This window comes from Wasmannia auropunctata, unplaced genomic scaffold (genome assembly GCF_000956235.1).
Source record: "Wasmannia auropunctata unplaced genomic scaffold, wasmannia.A_1.0 LD335580.1, whole genome shotgun sequence".
Classification (NCBI taxonomy): domain Eukaryota; kingdom Metazoa; phylum Arthropoda; class Insecta; order Hymenoptera; family Formicidae; genus Wasmannia; species Wasmannia auropunctata.
The window spans coordinates 6,618-22,160 of record NW_012027310.1 but is presented as its reverse complement, the minus strand read 5'-3'; the positions used below and the strand labels follow the sequence as shown (position 1 = coordinate 22,160).

At 41.2% G+C, this 15,543-nt stretch overlaps 4 protein-coding genes across 4 annotated transcripts; 2 read left to right on the top strand and 2 right to left on the bottom strand.

Moving 5' to 3' along the window:
• Positions 1–116: 116 nt before the first annotated feature.
• LOC105456690 (cleft lip and palate transmembrane protein 1 homolog) lies at positions 117–4,161 on the bottom strand. Its single transcript, XM_011700910.1, has 6 exons — positions 3,982–4,161; positions 3,046–3,633; positions 2,814–2,931; positions 2,519–2,722; positions 2,257–2,394; positions 117–2,145 (listed from the first exon to the last, which is right to left on the bottom strand). The coding sequence occupies exons 1-6, from the start codon at positions 4,144–4,146 to the stop codon at positions 1,376–1,378; spliced, it is 1,983 nt and encodes a 660-aa protein (XP_011699212.1). The 5' UTR covers positions 4,147–4,161; the 3' UTR covers positions 117–1,375.
• A 698-nt stretch (positions 4,162–4,859) lies between these two features.
• LOC105456688 (protein lethal(2)denticleless) lies at positions 4,860–9,365 on the top strand. The gene is made up of 8 exons (XM_011700908.1): positions 4,860–5,082; positions 5,821–6,065; positions 6,163–6,343; positions 6,582–6,807; positions 6,880–7,085; positions 7,168–7,370; positions 7,477–7,699; positions 8,046–9,365. The coding sequence occupies exons 1-8, from the start codon at positions 5,040–5,042 to the stop codon at positions 8,672–8,674; spliced, it is 1,956 nt and encodes a 651-aa protein (XP_011699210.1). The 5' UTR covers positions 4,860–5,039; the 3' UTR covers positions 8,675–9,365.
• On the bottom strand, positions 9,227–12,701 carry LOC105456689 (acylglycerol kinase, mitochondrial). The gene is made up of 8 exons (XM_011700909.1): positions 12,319–12,701; positions 11,405–11,524; positions 10,916–11,306; positions 10,706–10,821; positions 10,383–10,573; positions 9,984–10,121; positions 9,769–9,887; positions 9,227–9,628 (listed from the first exon to the last, which is right to left on the bottom strand). Exons 1-8 carry the CDS (start codon positions 12,432–12,434, stop codon positions 9,512–9,514), a joined length of 1,308 nt encoding a protein of 435 aa, XP_011699211.1. The 5' UTR covers positions 12,435–12,701; the 3' UTR covers positions 9,227–9,511.
• An 89-nt stretch (positions 12,702–12,790) lies between these two features.
• On the top strand, positions 12,791–14,229 carry LOC105456687 (60S ribosomal protein L23). The gene is made up of 4 exons (XM_011700906.1): positions 12,791–12,879; positions 13,105–13,188; positions 13,749–13,877; positions 13,983–14,229. Exons 1-4 carry the CDS (start codon positions 12,867–12,869, stop codon positions 14,177–14,179), a joined length of 423 nt encoding a protein of 140 aa, XP_011699208.1. The 5' UTR covers positions 12,791–12,866; the 3' UTR covers positions 14,180–14,229.
• Positions 14,230–15,543: the final 1,314 nt, after the last annotated feature.

The window sequence follows — 15,543 nt, the reverse complement described above, 5'->3', positions numbered from 1 at the left end:
TGAGCACATAAGTTTATCGAGCACACATACAATCACGTTTCACGCGCGATAAAATTTTGTAAGTTCCTCTAAGCGCGTGCCGCTTAAGAAAGTAGTGAAAAAAAAATTAACAATTAGGAGGAATTACCTATATTTATTATATAAATCATTTTTACAATCTAAACAGCATCGACGTCACGCTGATAACACGTGAAACGCCGTCGTATCTCTCGCTGCTCGAGTACCCTCAATTTTCCACAGAATACCTTCGCCGCGTACCGCATGTAAAATAACTTTAGAGCTCGAAGAGCCGCGATTAAAAACCCTTTTGCACCGCGCATACCTGGCGTGCGGTGATGCTCATAAATTACGCTACAAACAAATCTCATTCGGGAAAACGAGTAACTTACGCATTACGGCAAGTTGGATATGTAATAAATGTATATTGTTCAAAATATAGACAGTAAGTCGACGGTAGATGATTATACTACTATAACGCAAAAAAATATATATAAAACATAGCATTAAATGTAATTTGTAATACCAACGTCACGGCATTAGTGAGCACGATCTTCCCTTCCCGCCCCTCGTAATACAAGATTTCGAGTGCTTCGGAAAGGAAAGAACTACTATCTACCCGCCCCCTCCCTCCCCCCCACTGCGTAATCTCGTGAAGTGTCGCGATACGAATGAAGAGGATCCAAGCTTATCACTCAGAAGAAAAGGTACACGTGTGATGTATGATAATTAAATCAATTTTATTTCTCGTAGCCAACATCTCGGGGCCCGATAATGTGAATGCCTAACATCGTCTGAAATCGTTGATGCTCCTTTCCCTTTTTTTTCTCTCTCTTTTGACATTTTGGTTAAACATCAAAATCGATAGAACGGCGTACGTCCCTCCCCCGTGCTCTCGTGGCACGTGGCGAGTGTCTATCTTTGCAGTCGAACATTTACATGAATGATAACACTGCTGAGCATACTACCTACATTTATAGCTTTTTTTTTTTTAGGGAGAATACGCGAGATACATCCACCGAAGAGCCTACCTCTCGGCTTTTGTGTGCACCGTTTTACAATTTTTTTTTTGTGATCTCTTCTCGCACATTTCCGGGCGTACTCTAAATTCGGATAAAAGAAATTCGCCTCTTATCCCTCGCCAACCTCCCGCCGCAGTATGCTCGCCTAGCACGTGGAATTCGGAAATAGAATATACATGTACACACACACACATGATTATGCGGAAATTTGTATAAATAAACGTGTCGATGTGTGTAATTATATTCCTTTGGTATCGGACATTTTCTCTTTTTTTTTAATTATTTTTTTTTAATTAATTCGGGGACAACGTAGGATGATATAACGTACTTGATGCTAAATCTATGCACACCAAGTATTATTCGTTCTTCTTCGCCGACTCGTCCTTCGCCTCCGGGGGATCGTCCTTGATCGCGACCTGCTTCTTGCTGTCCTCCAGTTGCGCCTCCATCTCGCCGGAGAAGCCGAACTCGTTCACCCGGGTGTGGTCGGTCTTGTATATCCATCTTTGGTACAAAAATATGAAGAAAACAATGTCGTCGCGGAAGCAGCCGATCCTGTACAACGTCGGCATCTTTATCACAAACGCAAAGATATCGTCGATGAACGTGTTGAGGAATTTGTACGACAGCATACGCCATGGAAGATGCGCGACGCTCTTCAGTTTGTAGTTGATAAACAGCTGCGGCGTCATCATGATGAATCCGAAGGTCAGGAGGAAACCGTAGAGCATACTGAGGACCCAGGAGTACCAGCCCTTGTGCTCGAGGTACATCAGGGAGTAGATCGCGTATCCGCCCAGCAGCGGATAAAGCGCCCACGAGAGGTACTTGAAGGCGAGCCTGTCGTACTCCTTCGTGGAGGACTCCACGTACGATCCCTTGTCTTGGAATGATATCTTCGGAAAGATCCCGAGCACTCTCACCTCCCGGTTGACGTTAATGTCTACGACCTTGTTGATCTTCCACACCTCGATGCACAGGCCGATCGCGCAGCTGATGCGCACGACCGTGTTCGTCTCGTTGTCCAGAACGTAAAGTAGAACGACGAGGGACTGGAATACATTGAAGAATACGGAGCGTACCGACAAACCCTCCAAGGATTTCCGGTTGTTCCAGAACTGGATGTCTGAAAGGCATAAGAAGAATTTTTCAGATTGCGGCTGCACAATATATATATACACGTGTCGCAAGACATGTTTTCTCTATTATTTGTTGGAGACGATTTTTAAAAGCTCACCATTCTTAAATGCTAAAAATTCGAACACGCTATGCAAAATCGACACAACTATAGTCATTCCTAGCAGATATGGATTCGTTTCGAGTAAGGTCTCTTTCAGGGTATCTTGATCGTTATCGTCGTCGTCGGACGCCTCTCCTATGTGAACAATGACAATAGACGATGTAACTTACTCAATCACAATTCTTCGGTAAAATATAAAAGAAAAAATCTTCGTCTTAATTTTTCTTTTTTTTTCGTGACTTTTGAAAATGTAACAAACCCATGAACGACGACGTCCATTTATTTCTAACGGACTGTGCCGCGTATATCTGCCACTTGAACAACGAGAGCGGCTGGTAGGTCAACCTGAGCTCCAATTGCTCTATGGTATTATTTAACGGTTGATAGTCCCGCTGCATGTTCCAAAAATCATTCATATATAGTATCGGCTTGTAAGAATTTCCACCAGGTAAGAAATGTATATCTAAGAGAAGAGCAATATGGAGTGTTTTCGATTTACAATTCAACATGTCTGTGCTTACAATTTAAGTATGTATACATTTGTAAAAACTTACATTCGTCCAGCGGCTGCGGCAGTTGGCCGTACACCCAATTGGTTTCATCAAACACTAAATTAACAGTCAAATTTGGATGCCAGTGCGACACGTATTCCTGATCCATTAACTCGGCTTTCTGCAAGAGTTCACAGTTCAGCATACACAATATATATATATATATATATATATATATATATATATAAATAAATAAATACGGTGGTAAATTTGAGAAATTAATCGAGACACGCACCGCTATCTCCTCCTTGCTGGCCGTGCTCTCGCCGGTCAGCAAGTTGTGCCGCTTCTGGTATCGGATTTTCTTAAACTTGTTCAACATCTTTCGCGAGTAGGACATAAAGTCGCCGGCGTAAACGTCCTTGCCGGCCCTCGGGTTCGGCGACTTCCCGCTCTTCGTGATGTACACGTGCAGGTAGATCGAGCCGTTTCGCTTTAGCCGCTCGGACGGGACGAACGTGTGCTCGAGCACCCGGGACCCGTCGCGACTCGGCCCGCCGTACCAATCCCCGTAAATCAGACCCTCTTCGAACCAAATCAAAGTTCGCGGATCGTCAAACCTTTTGAAGTTCTCGGACTCCGACAGGTAAACACTAAGGTCAAATAACGTTCCATTCGAAAATATATTTACAGCTTGTAGGCGCGCGTCGCCGACGGCGTTGGGAGACTTGGGATTATTATCGGAGGAGCGTCTGAAGAGGCTACTAATGAAATAAATTATGAGGGCTCGTATGATCAGTGATTTCGTTATGGCGAAGAACGACTCTAAACGCGACTGTTGTGCCTTGTTCTGCCGCTGCTCGTTATTCTCCGCGTTGTTCGCCTGCAAGAAAAAAAAAAACTGAGAATTACGATCATCGGGCACCTCGACCGATACCGAGATTGTTACGTCGACGCGCGAGAGAGCATTTTATATTTACAAATTTATAAATAAATTTTAACACGCACACTGTCCATCTAACTGTGCGGTACCGCGCGCGTAATCTTTTATTGAAGAAAATAAAAAAAAAACAGAAGAAAAAATTCATGTTTAATTTAAAGAGACATATATGATATATTGATGTAAACTCTCTCTCTCCCCGTCTGCATTCTCTCGAGGAGCACCTCCTCGCGGAGGCGGCCGTGGGGTAACAGAGATCAACAATAAATGTAATATGGCAAATTAACGCACGTCTGTCTCGTCATCATTATTTTGCTCAGTTCTCGGAACCAGTTCACCGTTGGGCTGATTGTTATCCATATTTTCTGTGACATCTACTTCCGCGTTGTCACGATGCTCGTCCTCGGTAACTACCATTTTTTCTCCCGTCAGGTCCCGTGAGCTTCTTTCGGTCATGAAACAAAGGAAACCCAGATGCCTGGCGCGCAACGCCGCGAAGAGATGATGTGTCAAGTCAGGGCGATCTTTAAAGCCCGTGCACATGCGTGGCCGCGGGTATTAAAAAAAAGATACGAGTTAGTTAAATCGACTGCAATATTTACTGTAATAGAATCCTGATAAATCTTTAGATCTTTTTTTTTGCAATTTTATCGATTTTTATGATATTCAGATTTTTTAAAATCTCTAATTTTTAAACTAAAAGCGGCAATTTTCATACGTTTCGTTTGACAGAGTTAGGGCCATCGTTTGTATAATAAAAAAAAATCATGATTTTAATAGTGCATTATTCAATTATAAATATTAATTAATATCAATAATCGATAATATCGACACTCTTCAATTACCTCCGGGCCCCTTCGATGGCCACGAAAATTTGTCCAGAATTGCAGATCTTTAACAGCATTTCATCTAATAAAAATCGGAAATGAGAATTGTCCTAAAAGGAAAGAGAGAAGGAAAAAAATAATGGGATTAAAAATTTTTAGAAATCTCGAATTTGTACAAATTGTTTTTGAATTTTCAAAAATCGTTTTCGCGATTTTGTCAGTCCATCAAAATTGGACATGATACGTGTATGCGGAACGTTCGGTACGCACGCACTCTCCGTGCTTCTCTCGCCATGTGCGCGGGTGTGTGTACGACGACGTCATCGACGTTGTTTTTATTTTCTTTTTTTTTTGTCTAACAAACTGCGCGCGAGCCGCTACATGAAAGCGGACCCAATTTACGGTGGAATCCGATCTGACAGAATTTCCCGCGTATTTACAGTTTCGCACGTATAAACAATCCCGTGTAAGTGGATTCTAGGAGCGTCAAATTTTTAGGAATTTCACTGATGTCAGTGCAAAATGAATCTGACAAGTGTTCTTCAACGACGGGAGAGAGGATTCGGTAGGTAGACAGGATCGTATACGGGAGAGGGATTTAAACGGCCGTTTGTTTTTGCACGTTGTGGCAGGTTATCTCCGTCTCTGCCCGTAATGATCGCCGCTAAGTCGGATTGATTAAAGTTGGAGTACTGTTGAATCATTTCAATCGATATTGTCTTCGTCGAATTTTAATGACACTTTGCAGCTACAAAACGTAATTGTAATGACACATTTTGTGATTGGAGAGAACTGGAATGATGTTAAAACATGATTTGCCATTGCGACGATACTTCTGTCAATTTTTTAGTGATACGTTATTTTTTTTTTTAATCAGAATGATAATTTTTATTTGTAGAAGATTGAAGTAAAATAAATTGTTAAAATAGCTTGTTATCGCAGTTATTCTGCAAGAATCTAATAAAGTTAATTAAAATTAATAAGAAGTAAATTAAGAAAAGAGAATATATGATAAATTAAATTAATGATTAAATTCTGTCTATTTTAATGGCACACGTTATTTTTTTTTTAGTCAGAACGATAATTTTTATTCTTAGAAGATTGAAGTAGAATAAATTGTTAAAATAGTTTGTCATCGCAGTTATTCTGCAAGAATCTAATAAAGTTAATTAATTAGAATTAATAAGAAGTAAACTAAGGAAAGAGAATATACGATAAATTAAATAAATGATTAAATTATGTCTATTTTAATGGCACACCACTGTACGCTAACTCCAACTGATACACTCGATATTCTGTGCAGGAATGACAGCTGATTATGACGTCGCTCTTTACCGCCTGAAATGCTACTACGACAACGTGTATCGTGGAATAAGTCCGAATGCAAACGCGCCCGATTACAATCCCGAGCCGCCGGTGTTCGCGTGCCGTTTCTGCACGACGCCGGGACACGAGGAGGTTCTCGCGTTGGCGAACGAGGACGGGAAGGTCGCTTTTCAAGACACCAAGATCAAGGCCGATCATAATCAACCGTTGGAAGGAAAACTGGTAGTTGTTTATCTCGATTGCGATTTAACGGATTTGCCCATCTCAATGTGTGAGCGCGGAAATATTAACGGGACGTTTTGTATATTTTTTTTCCAAGGCACACTGTAATGCGATCTTCGATATCGCCTGGATGCCTGGAGAGACGAAGCTGGTTACGGCGTCGGGAGACCACACGGCACGCTTGTGGGACGTCGCCAGGCCGGAAATAACACAAATTAATTACTTTCACGCGCATACGAGAAGCGTGAAAACGGCAGTGTTTCGCGACGACGACAGAGGTACTTGACTGACGCTCCCACCTACGGATTTGTCTTTCGTTCAAAAATATTGCTGTAGCTGGCACGTTTTCCTTTTTTTTGGTCTTTTTTTTCATTTTTCAGATGAAGGGTAAAAATATAGCGACATCTTTCACGATCTAATTTCTTATGTCCCTCTTTAAATCTGCATGAGAAATTTGATCGCTGCTTGTAACGTCTCGCGCAATTTAGAGTATCTCAAAGTCTTTTAAAATTTTAGCTGTCTTTGCAACGGGCGCCAGAGACGGTTTTATCATGATATGGGACATCAGAGCGAATCACAGTGCGAATCAACAGCCTAAGCCGGATAATTGCATTGCCAATGCGCATAGCATCGGCGGCACGGGTAACGCGAGGCGGAAGTCGCAAGCGTCGCGGGCACACAGTATTACCGGTCTGGTGTTTCAGGACGACTTCACGTTGATCTCGTGCGCCGCAGGCGACGGGTGAGACATTTTGCATTGCCTCCTTCGCATCTGAGACGATCCTCATAGTAATGCCATCCTCCTCCTTTTCAGCCTGCTGAAGGTGTGGGACCTGCGCAAGAATTACACCGTCCACAAGAAAGAGCCGATAGCCAAGCATCTAATGAATTACTCCGGGAACAGTACTAGGAACGGTTTCTCCTCCCTGTTGATATGCCCGGCTAGAATTACGCTATATGCGAGCTGCATGGATAATATTATATACGCTTACAACGTATCGTCGTATAATCGTAAACCGGGTAAATATCCCTCTTTAAAAAATAAAATTTATTCTACTCTAATTCGAACGAAATGGAATTATGGAAAAATTCTTTGCGACAGTGGCGGAGTATTATGGACATCAGAATCGTACGTACTACGTAAAGACCTGCTTGAGTTCCGACGGCCGCTATCTCGCCAGTGGATCCAGCGACGAACTCGCGTACATCTGGAACACCAACCGACCGGGCGTGCCGCTAGTTAAGCTGTCCGGCCACACGGACGAAGTGACCTGCATCGCGTGGTGCAGTGTGGGAGAAACTAAGGTTCCATTTTGGCGTTTATTAATATGACACAATTCGGAAAAATACATATTACAATCTACATTTGACAGTGCGATATGCACATTTCTAATTTCGAGAATCATTTCAGATAGTGACTTGCTCCGACGATGCTTGTCACAGAATATGGAAGGTCGGACTCGAGCACGAAGAGGACAACAAAGAAGTGATGATACGCGGTCAGGCTGAAGTTGTAGAAAAATTTTTTTTAGAAAAGTTGCAACTAGAAACTACCCCAAGTTCTCGACACTCGCATACTTGTCAAGAAACTACACCAAGTTCGGACGAACACAAGGCATCTGTGTTTACCCCGGGTAAGAGTGAAAGTTGTTTGCAAAGTATCGCGAGGTTTGGTGCAAATAGATAAAAGATAAATTCAATAGTATGAATATCTTAATAAGGAATATAAATTTAATAAGTCTCAGTTTGGAAAATTTTTATAGATCGCACGACAAATTTTGAAACTGAATAATTTAAAGACTTCCTTGAGCTTTTCAAAATTTGTGATAAATTCTGTATTATTTTGTCTGCATTATTTTTATTAAAAATATTCTTATTCTACAATTACGGCTCCCCCGAGTCTAGTAAGAAAGATTATAGCTCTTCAAAATTTGTAATAAATTTTGCATGATTTTTATGAGAAATATTTTTGTTCTACAGTTACGACTCCCGAGTCTAGTAACGAAGATTATAATGGAAATAAGCACAATTCTGCCAAACGTAGTTACATGCAGATGATGGCATCAAGATCTGAGGGAAAATTCAAATGTATTTTATCACCCATTCACGAAAATCATGAGATGGTTGCGAAACGGGTTCATATGGATAATCGTGGTATGCGAAGGCTATTCAGTCCAGGTGACGAGATCGCTACTACGAGTAGAGATTACAATTCGGACGGAGCCAGTACGAGCCAGGGCACGAGCAAGGATGAAGAAGTTTTCTTTTCGCCCACGTTAAACCTGCCGAATTTCGTGATGGACGGTACGGCGCCGCATTTGCTTGAGATATCACCGCAAAAGTACAAGGAGCACGTCGATTGGTTAACGAAAATTAGAAAGGAAAGGTATGAACAAAAGAAGACTGCGTCAACCTCGAGTAGTCCAAAAACTCAAACGACGCCTGGCCGAAGAGCCAACAGGTCGCGATCAACGGAGCCCCAAAAAGTTACAAAAGCAACAAAAAGTGTTTCTCTATTGGACTTTTTTAAAACTGTTAGTAAAAATAGTGAGAAGGACCTACCTTCGAATAATAATAATATTAATTTACCCTCAAGTAGTACGACTTGAAAATAATATGCATAGAATTAGAATTTAATATTTTCAAATTACATCTTGAAATTGTTTCGGTTTTAGTTCAAAATTTTTTTTATCTTGTAACATAAGCGGAAGATCTCGGTCGCTAATATAGAACAATTTAAACTAATAGCGGACTTTTTTCAAATAATAGCAATTTATTACCAACGAGTACATCTCTGAAAGTAGACGTAAAATTTGACAATTTACAATTGTGGTACTCACGAATCAAATTTTGAATTTTGCTTTTCAGTTTTTTATTTAATATAAAAGCAAAATTTTTCTTAAAATCCCGGTCATTAATGTTATGAAATATATGAAACTGCTTGCTTGAATATAAAATGACACTTGCATGGATATAGCGCGTTTGCATGGTGTAGTGAATATAAAAAAAGACTGGTAAAACAATAGTTTTTATGCCGATTTACGAAGTGATGAAATGCGTGAAAGGAGATATTAAAGTTTACTCGCAATAATGTACCTTGCGTAGTTTTCCAGATTTAGCATTTAAGACGATTTAATTAAGTTGTAAGATAACGATCTGAGAAATTTTTATAAGCACTATATTTGACAAGTATAAGCATGCATTACATTAGCGCAATGAATGTATTATATAAATATTAACGACCGTTATATAGTTGAAGTATTTTTTGTACCCGACAATAAATTATTTTTTTATAGAAAAGATATATTAAATAATTTTTTTACATAACATTTGACTCAACAACGTTTGTTTTATCGTCCATCTACCCGTTTTTAGGTAATCTAAAAATCACTGTGATATGAGCGTTAAATGCTGTAAAATAGAATTTGAATTGTTTTAAAGTATTATTAGCTTGACTCGGGACAGAAAATTGTTACAGACTGTGGGAGTAATCTTATTTGAATAGGCTTCAATTCGTACTCTTCGTGATCAATGTAAAACATCCGATCTTCGTTTGAATTCGTCTGAAACAAAACAAAGTAACATTATTGAAATCTCTGAAGATTGATAATTTACTACGAAATATAATTACGTATTATTTTAATATATAATATATTTAATATATAATGTTGTATTAATAGTTCTGAAGAGAAACAGGAGTTACCGTTTCAGGATACAATTCAATATCCTTTGCGTCTAATATTGAATTCGTTCGCGGTTCTTTATCCTTTTCTTGTTTCCATCCTTTCTCAACAAATGCGGTATAACTAATATTTTCTGGACCTTGACATAAAATTGAATGTGTTTCAAATTTCAATTATACTTGTAATATTTAAATAATGATGCGCTTGGATATAGATATATAAAATATATTATTACCTAGAGTTACTTTTAACGAAGGCGCTGATTGAACTGATACATTTTCGGTCTTTATGCACAGTTCGGTTGTTGAAATAGGCATCTCATGAAATGCGCCACAATCTTCATTCACTACTTTACTATAATCGACATGATTGTCTGAAACGCATATTATATCATATAATATACTCTCACTTATTAAATTTATACGTAGATATATAAGATGTTACTAAAACACTTGGTAAATATCTTTGCTTTAATTTTAGTTTACCCTTCAAATTTTTGGTAAATATCTTTTGCTTTAATATTAGTTTATCCTTAAAATTTTCCTTAGAATATTTCTTTCTCTGTCTTTTCATCTTTTAATTTTAGTAACATCCTGAGTATAGTTAATTTCAAATTTCACAAGAATTTCTTTACCAGAAACAAACGTCTGTTTTCTTGGCAGAAATGCATGCCACCATCTCCTGTTCGAATTCGTAGACTGATGGTAAGACAAATCTTTGGAATAGCAACACGAACATCCTTTGCAAGGATTTGTATATTTCATTAGTGCGTTGCACTTCCAGTTCAAGTTCGACTTGTAACCGCTGAACACGTAAGCCGCATACCTGTTTTCGCAATCGAACGCAGAGAACATGAGACATAATACGGACGGAGGCGCGGAAAGTGTTTGTTTGAAGAAAATTAAGAGAATTAACTAATTGTAGGAAAATTAATATTAAAATTAATGATTAATTTACTTGCGTAAGGGACCCCAATACCAATATTTGTCAAGGCGTGCGTACGTGTCGCTCCAAGCTCCCCATTCTATGCCTCCGACAGCATAAACCGGTTTGGTGGGATTTTCTGGATTGCTCTTAAATTAAATTTGTTTTTTCAATTTTAATGCAATTTGATCTCTGCGCCAAACGGACGAGACTTATTCCTATGTCCATGAGGAAAGTACGTACGCTCAGCTGTTTGATCTCGATGGCGTCTATTGATTTGAGATTGTTCTTAACGACTGCCATCGTCGCGTCGATCATGCGGTGTACGTCGATCAAATCCTCGTACCCTCGATAAAATACACTCGCGATCGTGTTCGTGTTGCCCAGCGGCAAAACACCGATGGGACATTGTCTGACCGAGTGAAGATTGCGCTCGTACTTCCTCATCAGGCCGGTTATCACGTCCGACAGGGTGCCGTCCCCGCCCGCTACGATAATAGCGTCCGTAGGTGTTTCCAGATTCGTTATTGTGTTACGCGCGTGGCTTCCCGATTGCGTGTCGATGACAGTCACCGAGATGCCGGCCAGGTGCAACAGAGGCTCGCAGTACTTCTGGAATAATTTCTTAGCCTTTCTGAAAGAAGAGAGAAAGAGAAAAAAAACGAGATCAGCAAGGAGCGAAGAGAATTAGGTTCCTCTCGTGTCACAGCATTGAAATTCTCGCCGAACAACCTTTTCTTGGCGGCCGGATTCAAAATGACAGTCACATGACGGGGCTTGATGTTCGTAGGGCAGGAGGCGTCTCCGTATTTGGCTATATCTTCGCAGCTCTGGCGCATTAGTTGCTCCGTACTACAAAATGCAATACAAAATTCAATGATACAATGATTCAATGATACACAAAAAAATTGTAAGGTAAACATACCAGTGGCTGAACATGTATCTATATCTGAACACAAAATTTATTAATCTTAAATACTTTTTTATTATTATATCAAAATTTAATTGTAACAATATTTAAAGATTACAATTAAATTATAATATTATGAAAAAAATCATTTAAAAATAAATTTTTGTGTACTTGTTCAGTTATAGATACACGTTCAACCACTGGTACATTTATCTTAATTACATTTGAAGCACGGGCGTCTGCAGGGGGGCAAGGAGGGGCACTTACCCCTCCCCTGAAATCAAACAAATATAAGAAAATTCAGATTTTGCTCTCTTATTTTTACAAATAATAAATATGTTTGTCAAATGTGAAAGCTAAAATACAATGTTTGGACATTTGTATTAAAAATTTGGATCATGCTTCCCTCTAGAAAAAAGCCTGCGGACGCCCTTGATTCGAAGTATTTGTATGCGAAAATAATTATTTACTGTAAAAAATATATATTTACAGTCTAATATCTATTCTATATTCTGTATATCTACAATCGCAAGTGGACGTATGCATATACAATGGTACAAAAAATTGTAATTACATTCCATGTCTCGGTATGTAAAGATGATATATTATTTACTGTAAAATATATATTTATATGGTCTTATCCATTCTACATTCTATATTTACAATCGCAAGTGCGGACATGTGCATGTAAATTTAAAGGGAAGAATTCGAGGTTATGTTCCCCATGGTCACTCACTCGTACGCCTGCTTGCCGTACGATACGCCGTACGAGAGGGCCGCGGCTCCCGCCACGGATTTCTTCCAGTTATTCCGTATCGTCTTCAGCAAATTCAACACCTTAGCCATCGTCATTTAAAATTCTTCACAACACCATTCGGAGTTCAGCAGCCGCTCTCTCGCTGTCACTCGGACATTCGTCTTTATCTCTACTCTATCCCTCTCCTCTCGCGATCTATTCTAATTCCTTGAATTCCTAAATTTTACGTTATGTAAAAATATATAATTCCTCAATTTCACTTCGTTTCCATTCCATATATAAGAAGTAGAAAAATTACAGCCGCTCTCACCGACTCGCGCACAGTTGTTTCGAATTTTGCGTCGAGTCGCGTGTTCGCCCAGGTGTACCAATCGGGTGGACTTGGGAAATAAAATGGAGATAGAGAATTTGTTCCGCCGGGTGAAATTCATGGGTCCAGACTGATAATCCCTATCTCTCTAGTTCCGCATTCCGCGTGTGTGTGTGCAGTGCGGGTGCGCTCGAGTTCCTCTTTCAAACAAATCAAGATGTCGAAGAGAGGTAAGTTTCGCGACACAAGTGCGAAAATCCGGGAAAATCGGTGCCGGGACGACGCATCGGTCCCGAGCGCGAGGACGGGTGGACGGCCGAGCGTCGCGTACGCGCGACAGGTCGGGACGTTGCCACCGTCGGCGACGTTTACGCGACAGAAAAAGAAGCGAACCCGCGGGTTCCTTCGCCCTCGCAATGCCGCCTGTCTGAAATGCCTGTTTGTTGTTTCCTAAGGACGTGGTGGGTCGGCTGGAGCCAAGTTCAGGATATCCCTGGGTCTACCGGTCGGTGCGGTCATCAATTGCGCCGATAACACCGGTGAGTCTGCGAGACGGAGTGTAGAACACCTTTTGCACGATGCCTAACCTCCAGAGGGGCAACCGCGCGCGGTTCTTGTGCGTGAGGGGCACATGGTTGACCCGTCGTTCGCGAGTGTCAAGTAATTTTTGCAACTGTCCCCGCGTTTTTTCGGTCCGTTGATCGATTCGATCACTTTTGCTTTACTGTGCGTCAAACGCCGGGTCGTATTTGAAGTACAAGAATTCTAACAAAAAAAAAAACGTAATGACAGTATAATTAATATCATCAGTCAAAAGCTGCAGTTACAAAATTGTATCTAACTATCCACTGTTATTTATTTTTCTCTTGAACTTAACGCTTTGTAACAGAAGCAACTATTTGATAACACTACATGTTAATTGCATATTGAGTGATTAAATTGTTGAGAGATTGTAGAGGCTGACGCAAGACTTGTACGCAACCATAAATCTAAGGATGAGATAATTTTCGTTCGATTTTAATTCTAGCAGATGTATTCATTTATTAATTTCTATCCCACCGATGATACATCTTTCTGTAACAACGCTGTTGTTTCTTAGGCGCCAAGAACCTGTATGTCATCGCAGTGCAAGGAATTAAGGGCCGGTTGAACCGCCTGCCAGCGGCGGGATCCGGCGATATGATTGTTGCCACCGTGAAGAAGGGAAAGCCTGAACTCAGGAAAAAGGGTAAATCAATTATTTTCATGCATATTCCTTTTTTTCCCCTCCCCGTCACATGAATGCAAGCCTCTTTGGAGGGACTTTGAGTTAAGCGCGTGCGTATCGTTGCAGTGATGCCCGCGGTGGTCATACGGCAACGGAAACCATTTCGCAGGAAGGACGGAACGTTCATATATTTTGAGGACAACGCTGGCGTGATCGTCAACAACAAGGGTGAAATGAAGGGATCAGCTATCACAGGACCTGTTGCGAAGGAGTGCGCCGATTTGTGGCCCAGAATCGCATCTAACGCTAGCAGCATCGCATAGTTCACCTGTATAAATCTACTGTCCTTTACAAAATAAATCCAAAAATAATATCCGGTGGCGTTCAATATTCATTCTGCTCGTAGTGTGGCATCGCGTCTGTATTCAAAGTCCGCATTGTAGGGAATAAGATGTCGTTTAAAAATTTTTTAAGAATTTACATTAATTTTTATTTGCTTCATAAATATTTTCAACGTCACGAGTTGCCAAGTTACGAAGGATCTTTTTCGTAGATTTAAAAAAATTACTGCTGTAAGCATCGTTAGATCTGTTCTTTACAGCCGAATGTTTGTTTTGTCCTTAAATAGAAAACGTCAATAAGATTATTGAGATTTATGAAATATACGTGCAACTTCGCGTGTTCCAATTTCACGTGGCACGAACGGTTAATCATCGATTAAATTAATAATTGAAGTCTCGTCCGTATACTCGGTGTGCCGCACAGGGAATTTTTCTCGCGGCGACCAATCACCGACTTCCTTGCTCAACAGTGTGAGTGGACCCAATTGGCGCACAGCTGATTGGTTATGTTACGGTCTTGTCACAACGAAGTTTTCGTTTTTCGCGTTCGCTCTCTCTCGACGGGGTTCGATCTGAAAATCGGGAAAAGTCGTGCCACCGTGTTTCGTTGTACACTACGTTCAGTGGGTGATCGAGACCGCGGACGAGGTGGTGTCGCGCGTTTATCGCCCATCCGTTTATTGTGATCCTACAATCCGTAGTAGCGGGCTGTGTGATTGGGAATCGGGGATTGCGCGGCCATACCGCGTTCTCACCGTCGGTGAGAGTCCCGTAGGTGAGTACCCCGTGCGCTCTCGACGGCGGTCAAAGCTCGTCGTCCGGGACGCGGGACGTTCTCCACTCGGGACGCCCCCCCCCACCCCGACGTCCCCTCGGCGCTCGCGGTCGCGTCGAGAGGACCCCCGACGTTTCCCTCGGCGAGGATCGAGGCTCTCCTGCATATAGCCGAGCGTCAATATACGCGCATTGCGTTACGTACGTACGTCGCTGGCCATCTTAGTAGATAATTTTCGCTGAAAAGAAGGGGCAGGGGGAAAAAAAGGGGGTCGGAATGCGAGCGGACGAAATTTATGTAACTGCGCGCGGGGATGTCACGTCGATACTCCGGCCGTCGCGAGCTCGAGCCTCTCGCGCGACGAAAATCGCCGTAAACGCGAGACCCTCTTTTTTTTTTGTTTTTTTTGTTTAAACGTTTCTCCCAATGACAGGATTGTATTACGGGTGACGATCGTGCGGAATCGGTAATGATATTGCGCCTGCAACTTCGACATGACGTTTTCCAACAATCAAGCGATTCCCTGCAGTGATTTACAACAGAGTTACATCGGGATGCGTCCTCTCGAGGG

Coding starts and splice junctions, on each gene's coding strand:
- LOC105456687 (XM_011700906.1), top strand. Junction 13,189..13,748: donor CAATTGCGCCGATAACACCG/GTGAGTCTGCGA, acceptor GTTGTTTCTTAG/GCGCCAAGAACCTGTATGTC. Junction 13,878..13,982: donor GCCTGAACTCAGGAAAAAGG/GTAAATCAATTA, acceptor GTATCGTTGCAG/TGATGCCCGCGGTGGTCATA.
- LOC105456688 (XM_011700908.1), top strand. CDS start 5,040: ATGAATCTGACAAGTGTTCTTCAACGACGGGAGAGAGGATTCG. Junction 5,083..5,820: donor ACGACGGGAGAGAGGATTCG/GTAGGTAGACAG, acceptor TATTCTGTGCAG/GAATGACAGCTGATTATGAC. Junction 6,808..6,879: donor TCGTGCGCCGCAGGCGACGG/GTGAGACATTTT, acceptor CCTCCTTTTCAG/CCTGCTGAAGGTGTGGGACC.
- LOC105456689 (XM_011700909.1), bottom strand. CDS start 12,434: ATGACGATGGCTAAGGTGTTGAATTTGCTGAAGACGATACGGAATAAC. Junction 11,525..12,318: donor TACGGCAAGCAGGCGTACGA/GTGAGTGACCAT, acceptor TGCATTTTGTAG/TACGGAGCAACTAATGCGCC. Junction 10,574..10,705: donor TATTGGGGTCCCTTACGCAA/GTAAATTAATCA, acceptor TTGCGAAAACAG/GTATGCGGCTTACGTGTTCA.
- LOC105456690 (XM_011700910.1), bottom strand. CDS start 4,146: ATGACCGAAAGAAGCTCACGGGACCTGACGGGAGAAAAAATGGTAGTT. Junction 3,634..3,981: donor ATAATGATGACGAGACAGAC/GTGCGTTAATTT, acceptor TTTTTCTTGCAG/GCGAACAACGCGGAGAATAA. Junction 2,395..2,518: donor ATGGACGTCGTCGTTCATGG/GTTTGTTACATT, acceptor TTGTTCACATAG/GAGAGGCGTCCGACGACGAC.